At 42.9% G+C, this 12,264-nt stretch overlaps 1 protein-coding gene across 5 annotated transcripts in view; it reads left to right on the top strand.

Annotated features, from left to right (window-relative positions):
• GRAMD4 (GRAM domain containing 4) overlaps positions 1–12,264 on the top strand; it is a 497,316-nt gene that overhangs the window by 368,678 nt on the left and 116,374 nt on the right. For all 5 annotated transcript variants that reach the window (XM_085654072.1, XM_085654070.1, XM_085654073.1 and 2 more), the window contains one exon: positions 4,182–4,273. In XM_085654072.1, the coding sequence (XP_085510198.1) occupies positions 4,182–4,273 (92 nt within the window). The remainder of the gene's footprint in view (positions 1–4,181; positions 4,274–12,264) is intronic.

Raw genomic sequence — 12,264 nt, 5'->3', positions numbered from 1 at the left:
CATGTTAAACCTGAGGGATAGTTAAGAGGAATGAAGAAGAAAGGCAACCCGCTCTTGCCTCGAATGAGCTAAAATCGGCCACTAAGTATTGGCGACAGTCAAGGAGCGCTGGCACTTGTTTACAGAACACACTTGGAAGAGCTACAATAATAAAGCCAGCGCAAAACAGGATAATACATTTAAAAAATGAGAACAGTGGACCGGGGCTAATTTTGATTGGTCAATGACTTATTTTCTAGAGCTTAATGGTCATCTACAAACATGCATTAGGTATGTATTTAAAAGAATGGGTCCTGTTGGGCATGTGGCAAGTGTGCAGGGAAAAGCACACAGAGAGGAGAGTGCAATACGGCGGAATGGGAAGGAGGCCCACGGGCAAGAAAGAATATAGCGCTGAGAAATGCACATGTGGGAGGTAACTGGAACACACCTGCACTCTCATGCCAACATTTCGGAAGAGCAACGTGGGAGATTGGAAAAAACAAAAAAAATCGGGAGAATGGGTTACTGTCATGTGTGGGCTTTGGAAGTGTGCTGCTGCAAGATCGGACATTTGAAGCGCAAATGCACGTTTTTTTCGTACATTTCAGAAGCATGGAGCGCAATGGCAGGAAGAGAGAGGGTGGTGCAAGTGTTGTGCACTGACCTGGCAGGTTGCTGCCAGTGCATACACCCCCCCCCCCCCCCCTTGTGTGTGGCAGCCCTGGCTGAAACAGCTTCCCGGATACACACCCAGCTGCCCCCAGTACTTCGCAGGTCTTTTAAAGACCATTCGCTTGTTAATGGGGCTCTGTTGTTTTTTCACCCCTTCTAGAGCCCCTGCATCGCCACTCAGACTATTGCTGGAAGAATTAGCACGTCACACAATACCAAGTCCTGTCAGCTGAGACCCCCCTAGGAATCGGGTTTTTGTTTGCAGGAATGGGGTGGGGTGGGGCGGGAGACGCCTTGAAATCGGTAGTCTCCCGCCTGAATCGGGAGGGTTGACATGTGCAATACTCATCCCAGAAGACGGCCCAGAGAGTACATCAGTTACCATTAGGTTGCTGTGTGGTGGCGCCGATAGGCCACGTAATGGTGCCATTAAGAACGGCCCTGATGCGTTGCTGGCATTCACTTGCTAACCTCGTGACATCCGGGGTTAGCCCTTTTATTCACGGTTCTACGTGACTATGCACGACCAAACCATTCCGTGGGTTGGGAGGGGGTTGATAAGTACATACAAACGATGGGGTTATGACCTAGCCATTATATGCTGTTCAACAAACTATGTATTCAGCAATTACTTTATTGCTGTCTTCAACACTGAAGCTCCGGAGTTAACTGTATCATGAGAAAACAATAGCAATCGAAAATGTGAAAAAAAGTGTTAGGAGTAGCCCAAGATGCAGCTCTACATATTTCCTCTCAGGACAGACCCCCTGTCTTTGCCCAAGAGTCAGCCATGGCACGAGTTGATTTGGCTAAAAAAAATTATTGAAACCTGAGTTATTGCTTGCTTAACGCATCTGCTAAAATATTTTAGGAACTTACTGACTAAGGACGAATGCCCATTAACCCCTTCAGCGCTGGGCGAATTCCGCCGCGGTGCTGAAGGGTTCGAGCGCGGGCGGGCTCATGACGGAACGGTTCCGTCATGAGCACAGCTCAACCGTGGCTCATGACGGAACCGTTCCGTCATGAGCATGGAAGGGGTTAAGTAATTTGATGGAACCCTGCACAAACGAATTGCTGCCCACTAAGCTGCCAAAGGAGAAAGGGATAACCTCATGGATAAACCGTCTCTTAAAAAATCCAGAATTTTAAAGGGATCACCAGAGATAGGATCTACATATGATTTCTCATACCAGGAAGAAAAATTGGCCCTATGTTTTGCATAGCATTTAAGAGACGAGGGTTTCTTAGCCAAATGGATATCACATGCCACTTTCTTTGAACACTGTTGCAACCTGGACCTCTCAATTTCCAGGCTACCAACCCCAGTTGGTAGAACTACTCATGAGTCAACTACAGAAAACGAAGCGCCGAGGATGAAGAGACAATGGCAGATGGGGAAGAATTGCCAACTGTATCAGAATGAGTTAATGTGAATGATACAATAAGAACCTCATGCCAACTTCGTAATAGTGGAAGGTATGGAAGATGCTTAAGTAATGGTATACAAAGCACAAAAGGGGCATGAACCATTCTGAGAAAACTACAAAATGATTCTCTCGTTTTGGGACAGTCGTTCTTGGGCATTAGAGTCTAGGAGTGATTACTGATGTTTAGTGCACTGCTCTGTCAAGCAGTTTCTAAGTACCAAGATCACATTTGAAGTTGACTGTAAGGGAATCAAACATTTAGAAGCAGAACAGGGAAAACATGGTCATCAGACTTCTATGGCTGAAGGAAGTCGGTGCATAAATATATGAATAATTGCAAATATTCTCAATTTTCTGTGAGAAATGGTGATAAACAAAGATGAAAAACCATTCTAATTATTTTACCCTCATTCAAATTGATGATAAAAGTATAGGAAACTGGACCCACTATCTTTATTTTAAGCATTCTTAAATATTTAGAAAATAATACAACTAAAGGAAGTCTCTTTGGCTGAAATTTGTGAGTCCTGATATCATGGCCATGTGGGCTGGCAGTAGAGACATTTAAGTGGCATTTAGCCAAGATAGTATACGTGTAGTGCTGCTTGGAAGAGGGATCAGAAAACATTCTCTCTTCAAGTGGTTCACTTTGCAGTGATAGTGAGACATCCAAGACTGAATCATGCCTAACTTAAATAGGAATGTGTGTGACATTTGTATAATTTACTTGCAAAATTTCAGAAAAATTATGCTTACGTACATACAAAACCAGCATTTAGTGCCAAATTTGACTTGTAAAAATGTATTTTAACGTCATATACACTGTACATAGACTGTCTATATTCCATGCACTAATTAAGAAAGCAAACAATAATAAAAGCAAAGCGTCCCATAAACACCGGTAAAACACCGTTTCAGTTGTTTTTTATAGCGCGAAAATTAGTAACCACTGAAAAGCACTGTTTTTTTGAGGTATTGAAATCACTGGAAAACACTGAAAAAACACCACCAGAATTTACCAAAAATAGAAACTGAAAACAGGAAAGCCTAGCCATAAGACATTCATCTTTGAAATGTCAGATCTAGTAGTCTTAAAACAAGTAATCTAGCAGTATTGACCCACTTCACCCAGTATATATAAAGGTTAATCATTAAATAGGTGTGAAATTGCACCAAACCGTGTAAACCATACAACCCAGATATAGACTACACCTTTTGGTATCCTTAAAAGAAAAGCATCCTCCTGTCGACTGTGTGCTTGATGTGCACTGATTACTGACCAACACTTCGTGTAGTGTGGCATGACAATTGTTCTGTTCTCTGCTACATGGTTCTGCGCGCAGCCCCAGGCTCGTCCATGATGTTACCTCCATTCTCCATGGTGCCTTTTGTGATCCTGATTGTTGTGAAATAGTTTTCAATTTGGACGCTTTGAGTGTGCTCGGCTCATTTCTTTGCATTTAGCCAATTCATTTTTTACGGTGTGTAATGAAATGGTTCTGGGGGCTCGGGGTAATAAGACTGTTGCTGTATTTGGTGCAATTATCAATTTTCTGGCCATGTATTTAGTCGACTTCCTTTTGGACGTCCCTTTTGTGATTACTCCTATTTTGCATTCTTATGTGTTTTGTGTATCATCTTTTCTCTAAGAATAACAAAAAACGTTTACAAAAAGGGAAATCGTCAAACTGGGTAGCGTACACTAACCTAAGTATATACTTTTCAGTTCCCCGTCTGCTTCTCTGCGCCGGGGAGTCTGCGGATCTAGGCCTGGGACCAAGAAACCGTTTAGATAAGCGAGGACGCTTAGGAAAAGATAATAAATCAATTTAGAGCCATCATAAACCCTTCCGTAATAGCCTCTGTTTATGGAGCATGAAGCAGTGGCGGCCCGTTTCATCTCGTCACAAATCAGCCACTCAGAGTGCATTAAGTTAATGTTTTCAGTTCCTGCACTCAGCGATGCCCGTGCAATAGTCAGATGAGCAAGCAACGTGAGTCAGATACTGGGAAATGTGCAAGTAGAAAATGCCAATGAAAATTGTGTCAGAATACTTAAAACGTGACTGAATTGATGCTTTTCGTTGTTTTGTTTAGAGAGAGGTGCCAAACCGGTTACAAGTTTCGTGAAGAATCTTTCTGCCTTATCAGACTGGCATTCTGTCTACACTTCGGTGATTGCCTTTATTGTAAGTGAGTGTTCAGTTCTTGAATTCAGTTTACATTTAATGATCGTTCCTTAATGTACATTTTATATTTGTCCGTTCTAGTTTTGGAGCAGAATCTTTGATTTAAAAAAAAAAAAAAAGTATTTAAAGTAGCTTAAACTATTATGCATACGCATATAGATTACATAACTGTATTCTTTGTAGAGCATTCATATTTTACTTCCATATTGTTCTTCTACACCCAGTACTTTAACCAGGTTGCCATATGCCTACTTTTTGTGCAAGCAAGGAACAAGGGTACCTAGCACCGTGGCTGGATAGTAAGAAAGCCATAATTGGGGCACAGTGGGCCCTACGCACTTTTGGCCTCATCTACCACCTATTGACTTTTACGTGTGGTGAGCCAGGTTTCCAATTAAAAAATTCCGAAACCTTTTTTTTTTTTTAATACACAAGTCGGCCTAAAGTCCCTTAGAGCAGAGTGCATTGTGTTTAGGTTCTTAAGTTTTCATGTCCTGTAGTGAAAAACTCCTAAATTTGTATTTCACTGTTTCATGCTCTGGCCCACCCATTGGATAACACTGGGTTACCCCATTGCATTTAAGAAGTATAAATGTTGAATGTAGAGCCAATAAGGATATCATGTTTAGACTCATGAATTGCAATTTAAAATCCTCTTAAGTAGTCTGATTTAAAATCACAATTCCTGAAAATGCCACTATTTGAAAGTTGTCATTTTTTTATCCTAAACATTTGGTGCCTGCTGCTAGTGTCCTGGGACACATGACTGTGAATGGCTTCGCTGTGAGGCTTTGTCTATTCCACTCAGACAAAGGGGAACTAGGTAGTGGCAGAATGGGCCATTCTATCAGTATGGCTGGGTGCAAAACTGTTCTCTGTCCCACTTAGGCTTCAAAGGGCTGCCTCCAGCATACACACAAATGATCCGAACATTAGCCTTTTGTTAGTCCAAACTTCTTGGAGCCATGGTGAGGAAGGGAGGAACTTTCCATAACCAGATGTGAAGTAGCCTTGAAGATTACCCCACTTAAAAGGCTGGCACCAGGTATAAATATTGGACCCTAAGCTCACTTATTCAGTACACTCTTGTTCCTGCGGACATTATAATGGAAGGACTGTCTCATTCCCCTGAGAACTGCCCTGTTGCTTGAGGCTTGCCATGTTTCCCAGAGGAGTGTGCTGCTGCTTGAGGCTTGCCTTGTTCACCAAGGGACTGTCTTGCTGCACAAGGCCTTCCTTGTTCCCCCGGAAGGCTGCCCTGCTGCTTGATGGCTTCCCTGCGCTCTGTGAGGGAGGATTGGACCTGCTCACTTCACCCAGGCTACAATGATACAACAAGTCCCAGAGGCCTCTCTGCAACTGCCCAGGTGACCTGCTCCAACTGGACCTGTCTGAGCCCTGCTGGCTTTAGCTAGAGTGAGTCCTTGATCCCCAAGAGGCGCCTCCCAAGGTCCTGGAATCCTGGCTGACATCAAGGTTAACACCTCTGTGAAGAAGGGAGAAATCTTGAAGTTTTATTAATGCCGCGTTGTCAACTTGACCTCCTAGCATGGAAACCTATTCTGACATATGCCCTACCTGCTAGACCGGAAAGCAATATGGAATTCTGAATAATCTCTGGCAATAACCTGTTCTAAATAGCAGGCAAACCATGGAAAGGACAAGTGAATCTCCTAAAGTATATACGAGATGTGCAAATCAAAATATAAAATGGGACCTTATCAAGAATAATATCACTGATCTCAAAATGGGACATTTATTTGTCATTATGTCTGATGGGCACTTATTGCCATGTTTATGTTTTAGATGTTTGTCATAAATTTCTCTGGGTACCAATCGAAGTGGACTACTATCAGTTCTTTATCCTTCAGTTTCAGCTGTGTAAATGTGTTTAAAGCGTTTCTATATAGGCGCTGGAATTATGACGAGAGGTTATTTTGCTCTGTTAATACATAGGGTTTTGCCTCAACCAAGTTTTGGCTGCATATCACACAGAGAGGCTCAGCTTGTTTACAGGACATTTCACAGACTTGGGTTCTTGATCTTACCCCAAGCAGAATGAAACTGTCACAGTGTGTGATTATCAAGGGCAAAAGAAACACAATTAATGGACGGAATGCTGAACAAATCAAAACATTCACCCCCCAGTCAAGTGATCTGGGTTAAATTAATCATTCTTTTGCTCACCATGCCATCCCAGTTTAGACCTGGCCATATGCAAATCAGTCTTGACCCTGTGCCTCATAGGAACAGTCCAGCCCGAACTGCCAAGCCAGGTCCTCCCTGGACCGGAAACAAGCATCTTAGGACCAGTTCAGCCAGGATAGCTTGATTACAGTGGCACAGTGAGCCTGGGTCTGGGCATACCCGGCGCACTTAGGGCGAGAAAGCAAAAGACACACAATTCAAGACTGATTTGCATATGGCTGGGTTGAAACTGGAATGGCATGGTGAGCAAAAAAACGATGGATTTAGGCCCAGATCTCTGTACTGGGGTGAATGTATGACATTGTTCTACATTCTGTCCATCAACTGTTGTTTTTGCATTTGTGATTATCAAGGGACCATGATTTGGTACACTGCACGCACAGGTTTACTTGCTAAAGAAGAGGTTGAGCAGTTTTGAGAAATTCTTAGAAAAGAAACTATACAATAAAAAATGCGGGCATATAATTTGCATGACAAAAATACAGTGAAAACTATAGATGGCGATGTCCCTGTAGCCCTGCGAAATTGAGTCAATGGCTCGACCGGAGTGTCCTGGCAAAAGCGCGGCAGCGTTGTGGAAGATTGTGGCGGACCCCGGTATCTCTGGTAGCAGAGTGCCAGCCTCCAGTGTGTGCGGGCTGAAGGAAGGTGATCGCGGCACTATCAGTGCGGAGTCGCAGGCCTGGGCCGGAGCGGCTCACAGATCCCTACCAGGCCGGCGTGACGCCCGGACTTGAAGTACGTGCGGAAAGGAAGGGAGACTCTTGCACCGCGGCCAAACAGGCAGCACAGTCTGGAGCCTGAGGGGAGACCTATAATCTGCCGCACAACAGATGCTGAGCTCCGCGAATAACCGAAGCATGCCAGAGTGAGACCGGGAGATTTAAACTGGAGACTGGGTACTGGAGTTGCATGGAACCCGGGCAGCACTAGCAATGGCACGCCCGTTTGGTCTTCTGAGCAGCCCTAAGCAGCCCTGAGCAGCAGCACTGTTTGGATCAACTTTTAAATGCCCATAACGGATAAAAAGGACTGGAAACTGCTTGGAATATGCTGATATTTGTTTGGCTCTATACTTCTTGAGTGGCTGTTTGGCAGATTTTTAAGCACCAATGAGCGAGCAAACCTGTTGCCAGAGACACTTTGAGAGCCTTTATATGTGATCCACGTATAAAAGTTACTGAACACCTACAGATTTGCAGCACTCGCCACTTTTGCTGGTCCCTGGCCCTGGAAGCACCAGCACTTTAACACGATCCATGCCTGGAGGAGAGGAGGGGCTGAGGACACCTGAATAGGCCAACGCCAGTCCCGCAGCGCGGGAGACAGCACTCAACACTTTTGCCGGTTCCTGGCCCTGGAAGCACCTGGAAGCACCAGTGCTTTACCACAACCCCTGCCTGGAGGAGAGGAGGGGCTGAGGCGAGGCCAGGTCTTTTGGTTTTAGCAACGGACAGAGGAGTGCTTAGAAAAAGATCTTTGCCAGGTTTACTACAACAAGATCTTTGCCATTCTTAGAGCAAGGAGGAAGGCAACACACAAAGGTAAGAGGATGGGAAAACAAAAAACACCCATGCCTACTGCTAAAGCTAGACCATTACCATAATCAATTACTAACTTTCTAACAACAGCAATGGGGGAATAACGAGCGAGATAGTCGGTGGAGGAAAGATTGGGGGAAACACAGAGCCCTTCAAAATAGTAACTTGTCCGTGACTACCCACGAGCATAAAGACAACATGGAGGACATTGTTCCGGTTAGCTTGGGTGTAAGCAGAGATGAAGGCAGTTCTGTCATTATTCAGGAAGGGGGAATCATTGACACTCTTTGCCCTCCACCATGTAAAAAACCCAAGGCCTGTGGAAAACCAAAAAAGAGACCTTACTTATGGCGACACGCAAGAAAACAAAATAAAAGCCCTTGTACCGGCTGTTGCCACGGATACTATGAACACTGAGCCTCTGGGAGAGAGTGTATTAACTACAAATCTAATACGTTAAGTGGAAGCTATAATTAAGTCATTAATTGACCCTCTGGCAGTGGTTTTAAATAGTATTGATGTTTCTTTAAAAATATTAATTGGGTCCAGTATTTCAAAGGCAACCTCTGCCCCAGGGGTTTAACTAATACGACTAAACCCTCGCCAAATATAAACTTGGACACAAACCGGGCTTCCTCATCCTTTCTACCCCCCCTTGATATCGATTCCTGTGTGTGGTGACACCCATAATATTGAGACACCAATGCAACCCTCAAACCCACAGTTAATCCAATCAGATAGAGTATGCCAGGTCCTTCCAAAGCCACTTCGGGAAATGGAGAGTCTCGTCGTAATGGTAGGAATATTGATTCATTCTCAGCTGATACAAGGAAAAGCCATTTGAGAACACTCCATTTACCTCCAGAAGCAACTCCCTATGTTATTGTTCTAAAAAATTTTCCATGCTTGCCCCTCGGTAAAGAAGAAGACCGGAAACAACTCAAAAACAAAACAGTGCACTGGTTGGTAAAGTCCTTGGACTGGTCCGGTTGTGATACATTACATGATAACATCAATAATGTTGAACGTGTGTCCTGGTTAGGTTCACACACAAAAACTGAAGTAGGAGATTGTATTGTGGTGAATTTAAGGGATCGGAGTTTGGTACATTTGCTTATGGATAGGCTTGTTTGGAGCGAAAGTGCGGGCGGCCCTATTGAAGCTGTACCATTAGGATAGTTTTATAAACCACTGTCTAATACTGGCACTGGCCGTGTGTGCTCACAGATTAAAAGGCCTCCCCTGTTCTCTATTCCAACATTCAATTATTTTTCACCTTTAGACCAGGTGGAATGACTAAATTACCAACCCCGGATGAAGACTGGAACTGATATTTTTCCAGCACTAATAGATGGAGCTGGCTATCAAGGGCCAATATGTACTCCAGTACTTACAATATCAGTACTAATATTGGAACAAAATTTATAGGTGAAACCCATTATCAGATCTCGGATGGCACGGTGGATCGGATAGAAACTGATCTTGTTCATACTACCCCTGAGGATGACATGGAGTTATTGTCAACACGCTCTGACATATTTCTGGCCGAAGCGCAGAATCTCATTACGTCACTAGAAAAGTTGACGGAAGTGAGTGATGTCTTGGGTAATCCAGCCATTTGTTGTTTAGAGAATGACCACCACGTCCAGACTAGTACTATCGCAAATGGCAGTTTGTATTGGAATATAGCAGGCCTGCAAAGCAAACTGGAAATTAAAGAATGGTTAGATTTTGTTATGAAATATAATATTGTCTGCTTACAGGAAACCTGGTGTTATGATGTAGCTCACATAAATGGTTTTTACTCCATACATACACCAGCCAGAGTTTCTATAGGTGGACACAATAAAGGAGGTCTATTAACTTTAATTTGAACAACATTAAATGGTAGCATAAGGGAAATTAAATTAGTCTCCACATTTTCAGATTGTTAACATTTTGTTTGAGAAACACTTGATGTTTGTGGTCGTTAATTTTAATCCTAACTTTATAAATACAAATATTACTATTGCACAGGAACTGGAAACTGCATTGACAAAGCATATAGAGGAGATAAAAATTGATTTTGTAGTACTATGTGGGGGGGGGGGGGTGAGTTTAATTGTAAACTATGCTCTCTGTCCAAATTTGGGGCTTGTCATCATTTGCCCAGGGAAATTGAGGGGGGGGGGGGGGGCGCGCTATCATTTTGAACTTAGTCCATGTGGGAACATTTTTCACTCTTTGTTGGTGAAATTTTCACTATTTTTAACTTTAGATTGTATAGAATTGACAAAAAACAATGTGGTAACATATGTGGGTAAAGGCCAAGGCACTCTGATTTTATTATTTTGTCTGATCATTTTAATTCTCAAATAATTATATTTAAGATACCTAAAGTATATTTTAGTGATCACTACCCATTAATATTGGACCTGATGGTCCCAACCTATGAGCTAACCACTCCAGAAAGAGCACCACCTTTGTCTCATACAAAAAATAAGGGGCTAATAAGGAAATGGTCCACTATTAACCCAGACCTCGTTCTGGAGGAGATAATAAAGCGTAACCTTGAGCAAGTTCTGGAGTGTCTGGAAGTTAAATTAAATATCCCAGTTATGATTAAATCATACAAGGTAATAAGTGAGACAATCAAGGAACTTTTAACCTAGAGCCAGCGTGATGGGAAACAAAAAAACAAAAGGTGGTTTAATAGAGAATGTTCATATCAGCATAACAAATTTATCAAAATCTTAAAAATCATACATCGCGATAAGGAGGCAGTTAGGCAGGCCCGTATATATTATAGGCGTGCTCTGGAGCACTGTAAGATGGAGATCAGGAAAGATGCTTGGGGTAAATTACATCAGGCGTCAGTGCAAAGATTCCAGACTTTTCTGGCAGACAGTGAATGAGGAATATTTCCGTGATACACAAAATAGTAACATTGATGTAGCTATTATGTCGCAAACTTGGGTGAAACATTTTACTGATCTCCATGGTAATAGTACCGAATCATCTAGGGGCATTGATACTCAATATGAGGTATCTCCCCTGCAACCCCCGACCCTAGATGAGGTAGATAGGGCGCTTAGCCAGACTGTAAAGAATAAGGCTCCTGGGCCTGATGGGGTACCTGCGGATTTATTTTTAGCAGATACAACCTTGTGGCTACCCGTGTTAACAAATATACTAGGCTGCTACGCGGCCCTGGGCCCACCAGATTCCTGGAGATCGGTAATAATAGTGCCCATATATAAAAAGGGTGACAGGTCAGACCCCAAATGCTATCGACCAATCTCCCTAATTGATTGTTCTTGTAAAATTATGGGTCGAATAATATTGGAGAGATTGGAGGTCTGGATGGCAGAAAATGGGAAATTTTCCAATATTCAGTATGGATTTAGAAAAGGTCTGGGCACAGTGGAACAGTGTCTCAATCTGCACCTAGTCATCGGCAAATATACCATGGCGAAGCCAGAGACCTTATACCTTGGGTTTATGGACCTAACTTCTGCCTTTAACTGGGTGCAGAGGGGGAGACTGTGGGAGAAAATGCTGCTCATGGGCATTGACCCATCTATCATCCATTACTTGGCAGCAATGCACCACAGAGTCACAGGGAGAGTACGTTATGGAGCAGCTGGCGAGCTTACCCTTCCAATAAAGATGGATTGTGGGGTTCGCCAGGGATGCGTACTTGCTCCATTTTTATTCTGCTTGTATATAAACGACCTAGAAAGTAACATCAGAACTGGTAACAAAGATGCACCAATAGTAGGTACCAGGTCTTTACCGGCCCTACTATACGCTGATGATTGTGTTTTAATGTCGAGAACTGGGGTGGGATTACAAAGGCTTTTAACTGGTTTTAACGATTTTGAGTGACCTCGGCCTAAAAACCAATGTTGCAAAATAACATGCAATGGTAATAGGTAAATCTCCAACAAAAACTTTTTATATAAATAATGAAACGCTGTTCCGGGTATCATATTTTTCTTATTTAGGCATACTTTTTAATGAAAAAAATGCATGGACACATCTAGTAGATGCAAGAATTGGAAGCTTTAATAGAAACGCTGCGGCCATCTTCAGATTCACAAACAAATTAGGCTCTCACCCAATCAAAGCCATAATAGACATTTACAAAGCATGGACATGTTCTGTTGCTTTGTATGGTGCTGGAGTATGGGGCTTTACAAAAACTTTGGGGCTTCAGAGAGCGGAAAATATGATGTTAAAACGCATATTGACATTACCGAA

This window comes from Triturus cristatus, chromosome 4_1 (genome assembly GCF_964204655.1).
Source record: "Triturus cristatus chromosome 4_1, aTriCri1.1, whole genome shotgun sequence".
Taxonomy (NCBI): domain Eukaryota; kingdom Metazoa; phylum Chordata; class Amphibia; order Caudata; family Salamandridae; genus Triturus; species Triturus cristatus.
The sequence above is the reverse complement of the archived record's forward strand: the minus strand, read 5'-3'. Positions and strand labels throughout refer to the sequence as shown.